At 38.2% G+C, this 18,034-nt stretch overlaps 1 protein-coding gene and 1 long non-coding RNA gene across 3 annotated transcripts in view; one reads left to right on the top strand and one right to left on the bottom strand.

Annotated features, from left to right (window-relative positions):
• Window positions 1–11,592, top strand: part of LOC113515741 (acyl-CoA-binding domain-containing protein 5) — a 27,210-nt gene extending 15,618 nt beyond the window's left edge. Inside the window, exons 2-9 of one of the 2 annotated variants that reach the window (XM_026900023.3) lie at window positions 4,516–4,627; window positions 4,771–4,852; window positions 5,428–5,572; window positions 6,854–6,963; window positions 8,371–8,452; window positions 9,586–9,686; window positions 10,603–10,724; window positions 11,178–11,592. In XM_026900023.3, coding sequence (XP_026755824.1) covers window positions 4,516–4,627; window positions 4,771–4,852; window positions 5,428–5,572; window positions 6,854–6,963; window positions 8,371–8,452; window positions 9,586–9,686; window positions 10,603–10,724; window positions 11,178–11,184 — 761 coding nt within the window. In that variant the 3' untranslated portion in view covers window positions 11,185–11,592. The remainder of the gene's footprint in view (window positions 1–4,515; window positions 4,628–4,770; window positions 4,853–5,427; window positions 5,573–6,853; window positions 6,964–8,370; window positions 8,453–9,585; window positions 9,687–10,602; window positions 10,725–11,177) is intronic. The other variant, XM_026900029.3, reaches the window with a different exon arrangement.
• LOC128201420 (uncharacterized) lies at window positions 9,493–17,953 on the bottom strand. The gene is made up of 2 exons (XR_008253235.1): window positions 16,498–17,953; window positions 9,493–9,890 (listed from the first exon to the last, which is right to left on the bottom strand). It is a non-coding gene; the product is annotated as an uncharacterized LOC128201420 (long non-coding RNA).
• Between the last annotated feature and the right edge of the window lie 81 nt (window positions 17,954–18,034).

Here is an 18,034-nt window from a genome sequence, read left to right as displayed (position 1 = left end):
AACGCGTGGAGGTATCAAGTTGAAGTTAATATCATGTACTCAGGTCTGCAATCTCTTAAAGCAGTGAAAAAATCAAGCTTCTAAATCGACGCAATCAAAAGATACGGCCGTTTATGTTCCCTTTATAATGCATATTTTGACATTCGCAAAGGGAATCAAAACCAAACAAATAGGGTAATTCCCGTTGATCTAGATTTATGACATTTGGCAAGAAGCAATATCATGTAACACAAGTACAGAAAACAATCCGAATACCGTAAATTTGTAGTTATATCCCAAAAAAAATATAACTTGATGATTTCGTACGAATCCCTCGTTACGCGAGTCCGACTCGCACTTAATCGGCTTTTTTTTTATCTAAAAGGATAACTTATTCCCCATTGATGTCATCTAATTATTAATCTAATCACACGCGGTGTGCGCCGCCATGAGCCAAACATGGGAAAGACAATGACCACACTTTCGCCTTGCATTTTTGCAATATTTTACGAATTCATCATCGTGACGTCGGGAATACTGGACCGATTTTGATATAACAGCGGTTACGATGATTTTTTCATACCGCAAAAGTGGCAAACAAGCATATAGCTCGTCTAATGGGGGGGGGGGGGACTGATTGTTAGTAATGAGGATTGTCTGATCCCCATTGCTAGTAATGTCACGTCGACCTCCACGTGGTCCCCTCTGAAAATCATCGTGCTGAATTCCAGATGTATTCATCACGATGGGCTAATTGACCTGCTTTTTCATCCCCACCTATCATCCGTCACTGGTGCTCCGCCAGTGTGTACCGATAGCGCAAGCAGGGTTACCATTCCATTATCATCCGGTAAAAAAAAGCTTGTCTGATGATGGTCATAACATGTATACGTCATAACGTGATAAAAAATAGGGCTGTCACGTGCGTGTCGCCAACCCTGAAGAAACCTTAATATATCCTCTTTTAAGAACCCCATACTGTAGTCTCTAGGAAAAACCACAGTAGAGAGCTTATTCTACAGACTGAGCGTTGATGATCAAACTACTTACAAATGCTGACCCACCAGTCTCACCAGAGGGAGACTTTGTACAAAAGTCGTTTGCTTGGGCACCTCTGTCCTATTCGTGTTTCAACCGTGAAGCAGTTGTGTTTGCATGGCTGTGTTTCGGTTTGAAGGGTGGGATATGGCACAGAAATTACAGGGTACCTACAGAGGAATAACACAGGAAGGAGGAGTCCTCAGGAATGGCAACGGGGGGAGGGGGATCATGGCCGAAACAGTATACCCTGTTGTGTTCATGGTACTGCTCATGTCTATAGGCGACGGATACCACTTTTCATCAGGTGGGCCGCAGCTTGCTTGCCATTCTAAGTTGCATAAAAAAAATTAAAAGTATTGCTTTTGTCCTGTGCTGGAATCGAACCCGTACCCAACATGGTCAAATAATACGAGTACCAAAGTCATAAAATTTCTCTGCAAACAGCAATATTTTTATATCAAGTTACGGTTCACTTTCTCTTTCTTACTACCGTTCGAGAATGGCGTTAAAAAAAACAACGGCCGCAATCGTCAATACCGTTAAGTGTTATTATTTAACATTTTTTAGGGTTCCGCTTTAAAATTTAACTTTCTTTTCTCTTTTTTTTTACGTCCCGAATAGGAGAATAAGTATTAAAAAAAAAAAACTAAAAAAATTAAATAATCGACTGTTAGGCGGTACGGTATCTATACTTATAATAAATCTGTAGAGAGGTAAATTCTGTACATGAAATATATTTCCAAAATAACTATCACGCGGTGATTAGTGATCGATGCTGATGCCGAAAACGCAATCAGTAAAATTTTTGTCTGTCTGTTTGTATGTTCGTTATAGAAACAAAAACTACTCCGAGGGATTTTAACGAAACTTGGTACAATTATTCTTCATACTTCTGGGCAGGTTATAGTATACTTTTCATCGCGCTACGATCAATAGGAGCAGAGCAGTGAAGGGAAATGTTAAAAATGTCCACCCGTGCGACGCCGGGACGGGCTGCTAGTATTACAATGAATTAAATGTGGACGTACAAAATCATATAAAAAAAATAAATAGGGCATAATTTTTTTTTTGTCACTAAATTTACGGACTTTAAAAAGGAGTTTCTTCTAAATTTGGTCGTATTTTTTTTGTTACTTACCCCATATTTGGGAAATTCTTTTTTTATCTGAAAAGATATATTGACCGATTGGTCTCATATAAAATTTATATTATTCTCAATTTCGTATATAACATAGCATATTTTATATATGTGTAAGTATATTTGTTATTCATATATTGAAGGGTGGGATATGGCGTGAATTCACAGGGTACAGAGGAATAACACCCGAGTCCTCAGGAATGGCAACGCGTGGGGGGTATCATGGGCGAAACAGTACACTCTGTTGTGTCCATGGTACTGCTCATGTCTATAGGCGACGGTTGCCGCTTTCCATCAGGTGGGCCGTCAGCTTGTTTGGCATTCTAAGTTGTATAAAAAAATATTGAAGTCTGTTCAAATCGGTTTAGAGTCGAAAATTCAAACGAACTAAGAGTATTCTGTTGTCGCTTAAAAAGATATGGACGGAACCCACTCGGTAACGTCGACTCGCGCTTGCCATATCTTTTTTCGCTGGAGTTCTATTAATAGAGAGGCGATAAAAAGCTAGCTCGTTCACTATGTAAATTATGTTTTTGTTGTATTTTCAATTTCAATGTATCGTGTTATGTCCGTTTGTATGGTTTGAATGACGTATGGGAGACTAGCTTTTTGCCCGCTACTTCGTTTATTTATTTATTTTTTATTGTACACAAAAAGTTACAACATATAATATATATATATAATAAAGATGTACAACAGGCGAGCTTAACTCTGTAAGAGTTCTCTTCCAGCAAACCCTGAGTGGAAAGGAGCATCAATTACTAGCGGGCAGTGTGCGTACAATAATAGACGGAAAAATAGTAGCTAAATAAATATAGTTGCTTTATAAAGACAATTAATATGCATAGATTACTAAGGTCAAGAGATACATTTAGAAGTTGGAACAAAGAAAATAAATACATACGAATTTAGTACGTTTTATTCATATATTAGAGTCGATATTCAATTGTGAATGTAATGATGGACGTAAGTTTCTACAAATAACTTATCTGAACATTGCACTAGTTGTTAAAGACTTTGTTTTATAGTTGTTTTTTGTTTTTTAATGAATGATAATGGTATGGTAACCGCGCCTGCGCTATCGGTATACACTGGCGGGGCACCAGTGATAGATGATAGGTGAGGATGAAAGCAGGCCAGCCCATCGTGATGAATTCCATTAAAATTAATCACGATGGTTTCCAAGGGGAACCGCGTGGAGGTCGATTTGATAGGGTGTATTGCTAGCAATGGGTCAGTTAGATCCCATTACTAACAATCTCTTTGATCCCTTTATAGTTTTTTTTGATGGGTGAAAATGGTATGGTAACCCCGCCTATTTTTTTTTTACGTCAGTACAAATGCATCATGCAGACCTCGTATAGGGCCTCTGTGGGTAATGCCGGACTCCTACCGGGTAAACAACCTGACGATATACCTCCCAGCTCTAAACGACAATGCCGAGGAATCCCTTTTGAAATCGACTTCGACACTGACACGAGCCCCAATGAAGGGTAACTCCACTTCGGGGCGTGAAGGGTATATGCAACACGCCCTCACACGGTCCTCATTCCCCCCTGGTGAGCTTTGGATGGCGTTAATCATCCTCCGCCTCGAGGACCCGATATGAGTTGATGCTCACCTAGGTAGGATTAGGTGTCCATCGACTCCACTACCCACACAAGGTTGATTTTTTCAATCGACTTCGAAAAGAAGGTGCTTCTCAGTTCGGTTGTTTTTTTATGTTTGTCGCCTCATAACGCCAACCCGCCTGCAAAACATGGCAACTACTGGCAAAACTCTCCTTATGGGGAAGCCTTAATCAGCATGGGGGGTATCATCTGCGAAACAGTATACTCTGTTATGTCCATGGTACTGCTCATGTCTATAGGCGACGGTTAATACTTTCCATCAAGTGGGCCGTCAGCTTGTTTGCCTTTCTAAGTTGTATCGAGGATACTAAGTTGGCTCTAATGTAATATATATATGGAAACATATGTAAACACCATTTAGTGTAAATAAATTATTTGATTTTTATAAATATATTTTAGTGTTTCCTCCAAAAGATTACAATAGTAAACTCATTATAAATATAAACAAGTTTTATATGTATACCACAGATAATATAATACTATATTAGTATTATATCGTCATAGTCGTAGAATACTGACGGATATGTATATTTAATCTTTGTCAGATCCGTCAGTATTCTACGACTATGACGATATTCTCTGTGATAGTATGTCACGCGAATCCAGTATTTTTCCCCATTCCACAAAGTGCCCACAGATAAAGAAGTTTTCAATTCAAATATATAGCACTAATTCTGATTTCTTGATATTCAAATTACTGAGATCATGTCTGTATGCCTTTTCCAGGTTCATACCAGCCAAGCAATGAGCTGATGCTGCGGTTCTACAGCTACTTCAAGCAAGCGACAGACGGACCGTGCGACAAACCGAAACCAGGCTTCTGGGATGTAGTCAACAGGTATACTATTTTTTTGTTTCTCATCCTACTTCAAAAATAAGCAGTTTCCCAATTTGGTGGTATTTTTCTTTCATGTTTGTTAGACTCCGGCTAGTCTCCGTTATGAACCTTGAAAACTAACTTGATCTCTTACTGTATTTCAGAGCAAAATGGGAGTCGTGGAACAAATTGGGCAACATGACTAAAGATGAAGCGATGCAAGCGTACGTAGACGAGTTACACAAGGCAAGTAGTCCATAGGCGTTTTTAAGAGGGGGCTGGTGGGCCGTGCCTACTCCAAAATTGTCTGGTGCCCACCCTAAGACGCGAGCAGAACTTTCAGTGGCATGCCTTTAATTAATTTTAAGAGATGCTTCTATTTGCAAAGAAAAAAAATGTAACTGCCTGATATCTGTACTTGGAAGGTATTTAAGGAATTTTTTTTTTATACGACTTAGAATGGCAAACGAGCTGACGGCCCACCTGATTTAAAGTGGTAATCGTCGCGTATAGACATGAGTAGTACCATGAACATAACAGTACACACACATACTGTTTCGCCCATGATACCCCCCATGCGTTGCCATTCCTGAGGACTCGGGTGTTATTCCTCTGTACCCTGTAAATTCTCTGCCATATATATTTTATCTGGATACGTCTTTTAGAAGTAGTCTATTTCTTTGGTTTCTTACTTTTGAAATTCACGTGCACGAAGTAGCGGGCAAATAGCTAGTTCATACCTATGTTTATTTTGCCTCCGACTGCCCTGTCACCGATTTAAGTCGTGAACATATTTTCCATGTAAATTGTTCTTTTCACAGATCGTCGAGACCATGTCGTACAACTCGGATGTAGCCTCGTTCCTGTCAGTGGACGACGATGACCAGGGTTTCCCCAGCAACGACCTGGAGTTGGTCGCGGGAGACATACTGGCTAGAGTTAGGTCCACACAGAATACGCCTATAGGTGAGTTGGGTTTTTTTTAATGATAATACTGTGGTACCTCCGCCTGCGCTAGCGGCATAAGCATTGTGACAAATTCAATGATAAATTTGTCACAATAGTATCCAGGAGGAACCGCGTGGAGATCGACCTGATAGGGTATTTTTTTTTGATGGATGAAAATGATATGGTGACCCCGCCCGCGCTAACGGGATACGCCGGCGAAGCACCAGTGAAGGGTGATAGATGAGAATGAAAACAGGCCAGTTAACCCATCATGATGAATTCATCAGGAATGAACCATGATAGTTTCCAGGGGAAACCGCGAGGAGGTCGACCTGGTTGGGTATATTGCTAGCAATGGGATTCTCAGTCTCCATTACTAACAATCCCTTTCCCCCGACCTGATATATTGATAGCAATGGGGACTAAACTCCCCATTACTAACAATTCCTTCCCCCCAAAGGGAATGATAGGTGAGGATGAAGTCAGGTAGTTGGCCATTGTGACGAATTCACTAGGAATTATCTACTCTAATGGGAGACAGGCGTGACAGATATGTATGTAACCATGGATGCATGGGTGAATGGATATTTGTTTGTTACTCTTTGGCGCAAAAACTACTGAATGGATTTGAATGAAATTTGATACAAGGGTGAGTAAATTAGCACATAGAATATGTACTGATTTACGCGAGCGGAACCGCAGGAAACAGCTAGATCAATGTCTACAATGTTCGCATATGAAGTAGCGAGCGAAAAACGAATAACATCTTCAACACTAATATTATAAAGAGGAAAAATTTGTATTTTTGTGTGTATGTATGTTTGTAATGAATAAACTCAAAAACTACTTTGTCAATTTTAAAAATTCTTTCATCATTAGAAAGCTACATTCACCCTGAGTAACATAGGCTATATTTATTGCTAGAAAAGATTAGGGATCCTGACTAAAACTTTAGTACTGTAACTCAAGGTATAAAAAATGCTATAAAATATCTTTGGTCGCGTGCGCTGCGGCAACTATTTGTGTTAGAACAAAAGTATGTTCTACAATATTGAAGAAAATATCAATAACTACAAAAAACTTCGCGATACTATATGTCCAACTATTATCGTTATGTCACAATAACCACTTTTTAAAATGTTGTAATAATGTCCACCCGTGCGAAGCCGGGACGGGCCGCTAGTATCTTATATTCGCATATGGGGTCAGCTACACCATTGCACGTCGATCCATCAGGATCTCTTGTACTTCTACTATACATACTTATATAATTCTATTCCATTCTACTCTGTTCTCCAGAGTCGCGGTCGGTAAGCGGCGAGTCGTCCCCGCTGCGCGGCGGCTCACCCACCCGCGCCCGGCACGACGACGACGACGACGAGTTCATCGACACCGTCGACATGGACGCTGTGAGTACACATGCCATCGCTGCTGCACGTCGTCTGGTCCCAGCGTAGAATGATCCATCCCTTTCCCATGTGTGTCGTAGACGATTAAAGGAACTTAAATTTCGGTTCTTATGTTTCGGTTTGAAGGGTGGGATATGGTGTGAATTTACTGGGTACAGAGGAATAACACCTGAGTCCTCAGGAATGGCAACGCATGGGGGGTATCATGGGCGAAACAGTATACTCTGTTATGTCCATGGTACTGCTCATGTCTATAGGCGACGGTTACCACTTTCCATCAGGTGGGCCGTCAGCTTGTTTGCCATTCTAAGTTGTATAAAAAAAATATCACCAAAGCATAACTGCGGTTGTCAACCCGCCAGCCGAGAATTTTTTTAAACTACTATGGTGGCAAACAAGTATACAGCCTGTCTGATGGTAAACGAGATTACCATAGCCTATAGACGCCTGTAACAGCAGGGGTATCACGCGCACGTTGCCGACCCTCAAGGAACCTTAATATAGCCTTTTTAAAGAGCCCCATACTGTAGTCTCTAAGGAAAATCTCGGCCGTAAGATCATTTCACAAGTGTGGCAACTACTGGTAAATACCCCCTTATGGGGGATGCCTGTGTTCAGCAGTGGACAGTTAACGGCTGATATGATGATGATGATGATGATGAAAGATAATAATAGCCACCTGCCCACTTCTATCTGTTCTCCTTTAACCAAAGGTTGTCTGTAAGTGATTGCCCTAGCGATAAGACCGCCTTTTGTACCTTTATGTGTATATTTCAATCTGTATTTATGTTACTGTATTTCACTTGAATTATTCAATTGTCATTGTATATTTTTGTTTCTGGTGCATTAAAGAGTTAAATAAATAATCTTTTCTCAAACATGCTTGGAAATGTGAGCATTATTTTGACAATTTTCTTCGAGATAAATCAAAATTGCCGTACTGGCCAAGTAGTATAAAAATCCATATCTGTCGTGTTTTGCGGCCAGATAAATTACTATGTAAACTCATATCTGTCCTGTAATTTAAAAAATGGAATGACTTTTACTTCGAAACATGGCTACCAAGGAGGTAACTAATAACAGGTTTTATTTAAATTTCGAACTGGCTTGCAAATAGAAAGCTGTTTATTGAAAAAAAAAAACAAAGGAACATTATGGCGCGTGAAAAATGATTATTGTTCGTTATTCATCATTGAACTTAAAAAGTAAAATTGTGTTTTTGATTTCTGCGCATTGTTTGAGAAAAGTACTATACAAACCTTGGCCACAACTAGGCATTGATGGACTCACGTACGTGTGCCTCGGCTACGTCTTGGCCCACATTTGCACGTTCGTCCATCAATGCCTCAGTTGCTGGCTGCTGCAATAATGTACTATTAACTTTTCTTGTACTTCTGTACATTACAGAGCGAAGCGGAGGCGGCCGCCCAGCGCGCTGCGCTGCGCCTCAGCAACGGACACGCACATCAGATATCCTCGCAGCTCACTCGTGAGTTCACCTCGCAGTCATACTTAAAGGAGGTTGTTCCATGCCCATTCCAGAATTCTCTGGAGCCCACCGTACAACTATTTACCATAGGGAAACTGCAATGTAATGTAAATAGTACAGTAAAGCCAGCCCAGTTCTGCCCAGAAGCACAGAAGCTTCCTGGGAACATACTTGCCTTGAGGTTCTCCACGACTTCTGTGCTCTCCCTCAAGACCGCCCTCCTCCTCCTCTAAGGAGGTGTAGGGTAGACCTGTATCTGCGCTTCTAAAATTATAATCTTGAAGCAGAAACCCGGGCACGCCCCATAGGGAGACTGTATAAAAGTCGTCTGTTTGGGTACCTCAGTCCTATTCGTGTTTCAACTGTGAAGCAGTTGTGTTTGCATGGCTGTGTTTCGGTTTGAAGGGTGGGATATGGCAGTGAATTTACAGGGTACAGAGGAATAACACCCGAGTCCTCAGGAATGGCAATACATAAGGGGTACCATCGACATAATAGTGTATTTTGTTATGTCTACGGTTGATATTTATCCCATAGGAATGATTGGTGAGAATGAAAAAGCAGGTCAGTACCAGAGGGAGACTTTGTACAAAAGTCGATTGCTTGGGTACCTCTGTGCCATTCGTGTTTCAACCGTGAAGCAGTTGTGTTTGCATAGCTGTGTTTCGGTTTGAAGGGTGGAATATGGCGTGAATTTACTGGGTACAGAGGAATAACACCTGAGTCCTCAGGAGTGGCAACGCATGGGGGGTATCATGGGCGAAACAGTGTACTCTGTTATGTCTATAGTACTGCTCATGTCTATAGGCGACGGTTACCGTTTTCCATCAGGTGGGCCGTCAGCTTGTTTGTCATTCTAAGTTGTATAAAAAAAGAAGTTAGCTTATCGTGATGAATATATCTGGAATTTTCCACGATGGTTTCCAGGGGGGACCACGTGAAGGTCGACTTGACAGGGTATATTGCTAGCAATGGGACTGGAAGCCCGCATTACTAACGATCCCTTCCCCCCAAATTGGTTGAGTAGTTTAAATAACTGGTCATTTTTCACAATTGAGGTCAGTTTATTTTGTAACACAATTTTAAACTATTGGGCAGTCGTGTAATAAAATGGTTTCATGTTTGGTATCCAGATTTGAAAGTGTTGGAACAGCTGCCCGGCACCCTGGCACGGCTGGAGGCTGACGTGGCGGCGCTGAGGAAGGCAGTCGAGGGCGACCGCAGGATGCTTGATGTAAGTATTTTGTTTCTATTTAGTTTCCTCTTGTCGGTGCAACTAATTCATATGTTCTCTTCCAACCAGCTCTATTCCAGGCCATATCTCTTTGGGCAACAGCGTCCCTCTTAAAGTATTACCAAAAGCCAAACTGCAGTTGCCAACCCGCCTGCTAATACTGGCAAATACCCCCTTATGGGGGATGCTGTGGACAGTTAAAGGCTGAAAGAATAAAGATATCATTCATTTACATATTTATTCATTCATTCATAAAAAAAGTGTGAATTTTTTCTATGAATGTTATGCAATTTAGAATGGCAAACAAGCTGACGTCCCATCTGATGGAAAGTGGTCGTCGTCGCCTATAGACATGAACAGTACCATGGACATAATAGAGTATACCGTTTCGCCCAATGATACCGCCCATGCATTACCATTCCAAACAACTCAGATGTTACCCTGTACCCTGTAAATTCACTGTCATATCCCACCCTTCAAACCGAAACACAGCCATGTAAACACAACTGCTTCACGGTAGAAACATGAATGGGACAGAGGTACCCAAGCAATCGACTTTTGTACAAAGTCTCCCTCTGGTAAACTAAACTACGTGGAGGTCGACCTAATATTGCACATTGCTAGCAATGGGGCTGTCAAACTCTATTGCTAACAGTTCCTTTCCCTCCAAAAGCATGGGGTTGCTATTACACATAGTTAGCTAGCAATATACCCAATCAGGTCGACCTCCTCGCGGTTCTCCCTAGAAACTATCACGGTTAATTCCTGATGAATTCATCATGATGGGCTAACTGGCCTGTTTTCATTCTCATCTATCACCCTTCACTGGTGCTCCGCCAGCGTATCCCGTTAGCGCAGGCGGGGTTACCATACTATTTTCACCCATCAAAAAAAAAAAACTCCCTGTCGTGGTCAGCAGCAGGCGCGCTGGCGCTGGCCGTGGCAGGAGCTGTCGAAGCCGACGCTGGTATTCGTGTTGCTGTGGCCGCTGATCGCCTTCCGGCTGCTGTCCCGTCTGCAGCGGCCCGCCAGGGACACGTGAGTACATTATTGTTTTTTTTTTTATGGAAAATATGGTTTTTTTATATGCGTGAGATAGATAGATAGATACTCTTTATTGTTTCCTCCAAAAGATTACAATAGTAAACTTATTATAAATATAAATAATTATAAGAAATAATCACAGTGAGAAAACAATGTGCTACCTTATAATATATATATATATACGTACATACATATATGCATACATATATATACACAATCAGAATGGATTGGTATGCCATTTATGTATTTTATTTTTGAGTTTAACTAGTAATGCGGCCCGACTTCGCACGGGTAGATAGAATTTTTGAAAATATATAGCCTATTTTACTCGCTGATAATGTAGCTTTCTATATGTAATTTTTTTTTAATCGGGTGAGTAGTTTTTGAGTTGATCCATTACAAATAAACAAACAATGAATATGGATTAATTGTATTTTTTTTCCACAGGTCTTAACGGCATGGTACAACAATCACATAGTTATTATAGTAAGGGGAACACAAAGTGTCTGATAGACTTAGTTGTCTGTGGTTTTTACGGTACGGATATCGTCTATGGTATCCAACTTTTGTGAATAATACGGGATTTTTATAATGTAGGTGTGTTGTGCGGTGAATTTTGTGATTACGTGCTTATGTTACTAGATGGCGTTAGTGGCTAGTATTTAACACTTGCCCAGTGATTGGTTTGGAAGCTCGACAGTGTGAGGCCAAGTTCGCATAAAGTATGTACATGAAATGCCATCTATTAAGAAAATTTAGAACTTTGTAACATTCTTTGAAAGCTTTGATCGAGATAGAATGTTGTTTTTTGATTAGCATCCGTTGGGTCGTATGATTAATTGGTTTGTAATGTAAACAAAAATGTGGACGAAGTCGCAATGTATTTATGGTCATTTGTAAAATATTGGTTAAAAAAAAAAAACATTTTTTAACGCACGTTTTCACAAAATTCAACGAAAATTATGGTGAGGTGTAATATTTTTATATAGCTAATAGTTGTGACGTATGACTTAGCCTTTCGAACGCTCGACTTTGTAGCAGTCGCCGTGCCCCTAGCGTCCGACTCGAATCGACAACTGTGCATTGTACCTCCTTGGACGAATAATTTTAATATTCTAACTTTTTGTTCTATATTCTCTTTCTCTTTCAGTACTGTCTTAATGTAATACGCCCGTAGCTAGTTAAATAAACGAAAACTACATACCTACAAAGACTTTCTCTGTCAGATGCGACACGAACACTACGGGCACGAAAATATTTGTTAAATAAATTCGATGGGGCGGTTAATAGGTTAAACTTCATTTATGTACATAATACACTGGTGCGCAGCTAAACAAAATTTGCTAGTAAGTACTGTTTTTTACTTGTTTAATTTATTAAACAATCATTGTGTGATTAGTATGAAAAATTAACATTAAAACTTAAGTCATACTATTTATTATAAAATATGAAATATTTTTGTTGCCTTTTAGCATTTTAACGACGTCATTATTAAATTTAACAGAAGAAGGACAGAGTATTTTTATTTCGACAAAAACAACATAAAAATGTCTCTGGCAAAGACAATATATATAATATATATATATATATATATATATATATATATGTAAGTAAATTCAACTTTTCATTTAATCAGATATTTGTGTCGAATGTAAATATACAATAACACTTATACAGACAAATGATTTAACACAAAATACTTTTTATCCCTAGATATTTATTCATTTTAGGCGCTATAATTTCAAAGAAACATACAAAGATTGTTTATTAAATATTTCAAGAAAAAAAAAGCTACAACTGTTTAGACTTTATTTCAAACATGAAGTCTCATTCGACAAATAACTAAAATTACAACAACAAGAGGTAATGTGGTAAAATCGAATTCGATTTCATGCTTCGAAGGTAGTGTTCTTCCAACAAAATTGAACATTTTCACCAAAGGAACGTGGGTCGAAAAATGACAAAAGAAAATTTAACCGTCTCATACTAGAGAGCGAGACGCGCCTTCTCAGTATGGGAGGTAATGTTAATTTATTCATCTATGTACTAAATATACATTACATATAAGCAACGGTTACCACTTTCCATCAGGTGGGCCGTCAGTTTGTTTGCCATTCGAATTTACATAAAAAAAATATACTTTTGCTACATAAGTCGAGAATAAATAATGAAAAACTTTACATTCCACATTATGATCAATCTGTTGACAAAATCTTTATTAATTGTTAAAGAAATAAATAAAAAAATATTGATGAAAGAAATTGAACTCTTATTTCAGCGTATTAAAGTCGAATTTAGTTACATATCCAATAAGACTTCGTTTTTGTATTAAAGTATAACGAACGATTTACATAATTGAAATGTATAATCAAAATTGTAATGTCAAAGTAGAAACTTGGATGGAACACTACCGTGCCACTTTTATTCCATGATTTCTGTGCACTATTGGGGGACCCACGATTCGGTGTTTGTACGTATATCATCGAACTTAGCTTTATATTCTAGTTCGTTAAAAAAAAAAAACAATTCTTTTTACCATACTGCCAAAGAAAAGGGTAAATTTTTTTTGTTCGCGTTCTATTTGACGAACTAGTGTATAAGGCTGTCAAATTCAAAACCATATTGCATTTTTGATATATATTTATATGGTAAAAGTTTTTCTAAGTTGTTTTTTTTGATGGGTGAAAATGGTATGGTAACCCCACCTGCGCTAACGGGATACACTGGCGGAGCACCAGTGAAGGGTGATAGATGAGAATGAAAACAGGCCAGTTAGCCCATCATGATGAATTCATCAGGAATTATCCATGATAGTTTCCAGAGGGAACCGCGAGGAGGTCGACCTGATTGGGTATATTGCTAGCAATGGGATTCTCAGTCTCCATTACTAAAAATCCCTTTCCCCCCGGTTTTTCTAAATTAGTTGTACCTTGTATTGTAGGTACGTTTGTTACTCTTGCACGCGAAAGCTACTGACTGGATTGGAATGAAATTTAGTTCATGGATAGGTTATCCTAACCTCTAGAAACCATCGTGATACATTTATTGTTGAATTTGTCACGATGGGCTAACTGACCTGCTTCCTCTTCACTTGTCATCCTTCACTGGTGCCCCGCCAGTGTATACCGATAGCGCAGGTTTTTTTTTAATGGGTGATAATGGTATGGTAACCCCGTCTGCGCTATCGGTATACAATGGCGGGGCACCAGTGATAGATGACTGATGAGGATGAAAGCAGGTCAGTTAGCCCATCCTGATGAATTCAACTAGAATTAGCCAGGATGGTTTCCAGGAGCTACCACGTGGATGTCGACCTGACAGTGTATATTGCTAGTAATGGGACTATTTGATCCCATTATTAACAATCCCTTTCCCCCCCCGATACCGCAGGTTACCATTCCATTATCATCAATAAAAAAAACCTAACCTAACTTTGAATACAGTATACTTTATACATTGATCACGCGGACGCGGATTAAACCGCGGGATAGAGCTAGTATTCTATATAAATATCAACAGTACACTTTCAGACTTTTGTACACACAAGAAGTTTCACATTTGAACAATCCGAGTGAAAAAACTTTTGGCGGACTTTTGGCGTTGCGTTTTTAGGACGGTTTTTTGATACGACACTTCATCTAGATGTATATGATTTATTACAATTAAAAATGTATTTATTTATCATTCCATAAAATAAAAAATAAAAAAGTTATTTACAACGCAAAAGGTTATTTATGAGGGTGCATACCGAGGGGTTCTACAACTGCCTTAAATAAAAAAAATAAAAACAGTTTTCAATATTTCTGAATGAATTATAGAATTGTTGTTCACTATCAGTGAACAAAAACGTTAGTCTCGCAATAATTCTGAGTCCAGGAATGGCAACGCATGGGGGGTATCATGGGCGAAACAGTATACTCTGTTATGTCCATGGTACTGCTCATGTCTATAGGCGACGGTTACCACTTTCCATCAGGTGGACCGTCAGCTTGTTTGCTATTTTAAATTGTATAAAAAAAATATTCTGGATCGGTAACGCTCGCTTGACATCCCTAGTGTTGCACGTGTCCATAGACTAGAATGACCGTTTACAACCGTTATAATCAAACGGGCTGTATACCAGTTTGCCATCTTCGTGGTTTAAAAAAAAATGTTCCGAAATATTGGAAATTGTTTACTTATTGGTATCAAAGAACCTGTGTTTGTTTTTTAATTTACAAATAATTAAGAGTCGATTCTGAGGCGTCATATTTTTAAACCTATTTCTTAAACTAATATTTTATAATATCGCGACATTTCTGTTTTATGGACCATTGTCAAGTAAATTTATAATAATTCTAACGTAAATCTATTAGGAATTTAATTCATATTGGTCCTTGGAATAAAGATTTCGCTGGTATATCAAATTGTTTTATTTTTAAAGATAGATTTAAAGATAGGAGGCTTCAGAAACGACCCCGTTGGCACACACAGGTAAGAGCTTTCATAATTACCCAATGTACATTATTGTGAATACCTTGCTTATATTTTTTTTATTTGTACATATCGACTATATTCTTTCGCATTCAATTGTTACCTAATTTCATATTTTTAATATTTTTATACACATATTTAGATAAGTGGCAACCTATGTTGTTTATGTATGTTATTTGTGATATATAGTTAATAAACAGTTACCTATATATTGTTTTTTTTTTTTATTTAACCTGTACCATATCAGCCTTTAACTGTCCATTGTGTATAAAAAAAAACTCCATTGCTGAACATAGACCTCTCACTATTGGCAAGTGGTTTGAGATCGCAGTTAGACAATGGTGATGTTAAAAGAGGGATGCTGCTGCTCATCCCTCAACCAGAGGGAGACTTTGTACAAAAGTCGATTGCTTGGGTACCTCTGTCCCATTCGTGTTTCAACCGTGAAGCAGTTGTGTTTGCATGGCTGTGTTTCGGTTTAAAGGGTGAGATATGGCGTGAATTTACTGGGTACAGAGGAATAACACCTGAGTCCTCAGGTGTGTCCTCAGTAGTAGTCTAATATAGTTAGATAGATAGATAGATATTTCATTTGTATTACTTACAGCACACAAATGAAAGAGTTTTTAAATTCAACAAAGTATTTTTGCGTTTACAAATTATATACATAAATAGATAGTTTATTTGCATTATTTAGAGTACATAAATAACAATACAAACATATACATAATACAGGCGTACACAGTAAAAAGAGATAAATGAAAAAGCAACAAAAAAAAGCAAAATATATAAAACAACAATTTCCTTCTTTCATGCCTGTACCACAGTAACACAAAATGGTCACAACTCAGTTTATTGCTTCGCCCTCAAAAGAGCAAAACACTGACATTACGTTCCATTTTTTTCCTCTTTATCTATACTTATAATAAATCTGTAGAGAGGTCAATTCTGTACATGAAATATATTTGCAAAATAACTATCAGCGGGGTGATTAGTGATCGATGCTGATGCCGAAAATGCAATCAGTAAAATTTTTGTTCGTTATAGAAACAAAAACTACTCGACGGATTTTAACGAAACTTAGTACAGTTATTCTTCATACTCCTGGGCAGGTTATAGTATACTTTTCATCACGCTACGATCAATAGGAGCAGAGCAGAGCAGTGAAGGGAAATGTGTGTGTTACATCAAAACCACTGAACCGTGAGGAAGGAGTTAGCTATTTATTTTACGAAAAACGACGGAAACGCGGACGAAGGGGAACAGCTAGTAGGTAATATTGGTTTACACTTACCTAGGTATAAAGCTGGTATGCGTGTCACATTCTACACGACTTATCTCGTCACTTTATATTGGTATAGGATTTATTAATATATACGCAAAAAATATACCGTATTTTTATACATACAGGTACTTTTGATAGTGTGCAATTAATATTATTTGTAGGTGTGATATGCTATGCAGTGTTGCCAACACAGTTCGATGTTTTCGGGCTAAACCGAAATAGTAGGGGGAAAAGGGATTGTTAGTAATAGAGACTGTGAATCCCATTGCTAGCAATATACCCAACCAGGTCGACCTCCTCGCGGTTCTCGCTGGAAACTATCATGGTTAATTGTTTTCATTGTTCATTGCTCATGTCTATAGGCGACGGTTACCACTTTCCATCAGGTGGGCCGTCAGCTTATTTGCCATTCTAAGTTGCATAAAAAAACTTGTGATTTACTAATAATGCATATTGAATTTATTTAGCTTACATCTATATATTATACTTGTGTTCTTTTGGCGTAGGCAGAATCAATGCAACGCTAAATACTCCGCTTCAAACAAACCTCTTTCGATTCCTCCACATTCACCAATCTATTCATATACGCTTGATAGTTACGTGTACTTTTAAATCCAGAAGCAATAAAAACAGACAATTATTAATTTGGTTTTTAATTCAACCACTCTGGAAGTTAATTTTTTTTAGTATTGTTTCTGGTGAATACTTAAGTAAATAAGAACATAATAGGGCTAGATTCGAGGCTAGGGGATAAATAAAATATCACAGTATATCACAGCGCCATCTAGTCTTAGGCCAAGCAGAGCTTCAACTATGTGTACTAAACAATAGATAGACATACTTAAATACTTTTTTTTTGTAAATACTTTTTTTTGTAAAACACCCAGACCTAAAGAGATATACTTGGCAATATTTTTATATTGCCTCTTTGTATTGTGCCACTGAATGAAGAAAAAAGGGCTAGATGCATTTCTCAGTTGGCTACGTTGGCAACACTGGTGATGTGACGTACAAACTAAATAGTGATAGTGACAGTACTGAGACGCCGCAATAAAGTACCGACCATAGACAATTAAATAATAATAATAACACGCACGTTATTGCCCTTTTTTAATAGATAATAATGGAGTGATAATGTTTAAAGAGGGACGCTACAACCCATCCTTTAACCATTGTTTTCTCTTAGTCGACTTTTATGGTATCCATAGGAAGGGAAAGGCTAGTAGTCTAGTCTATGCCGGGACTACACTACTTTTATTCCATATCTAATCTAATATTTACATAGTTAATCCATATCATTAATTATAGATAGGGAATCACATATATATGGATGCATCGATTTTAAGATTATAGTGTATTACTTTATTTTACATTACACACTTCAGTGAAAAAAAAAATTGAATAAATTTAAAAATAAACGCTGTTAAAAAGAGAAAACGCCGTGTGGTCAACGTAAACGTTCAATAATATAAAATTTACATACTAAAATATTACAAATTTTAGACTGTTGTAGAATTGTAATTAGTGTAACTAATTCAACAACAAA

The sequence above is a fragment of the Galleria mellonella genome, unplaced genomic scaffold, assembly GCF_026898425.1.
Source record: "Galleria mellonella isolate WM207_F2 unplaced genomic scaffold, CSIRO_AGI_GalMel_v1 utg424, whole genome shotgun sequence".
NCBI classification, from domain to species: Eukaryota; Metazoa; Arthropoda; class Insecta; order Lepidoptera; family Pyralidae; genus Galleria; species Galleria mellonella.
This window is presented reverse-complemented; position numbering and strand designations above follow the sequence as displayed.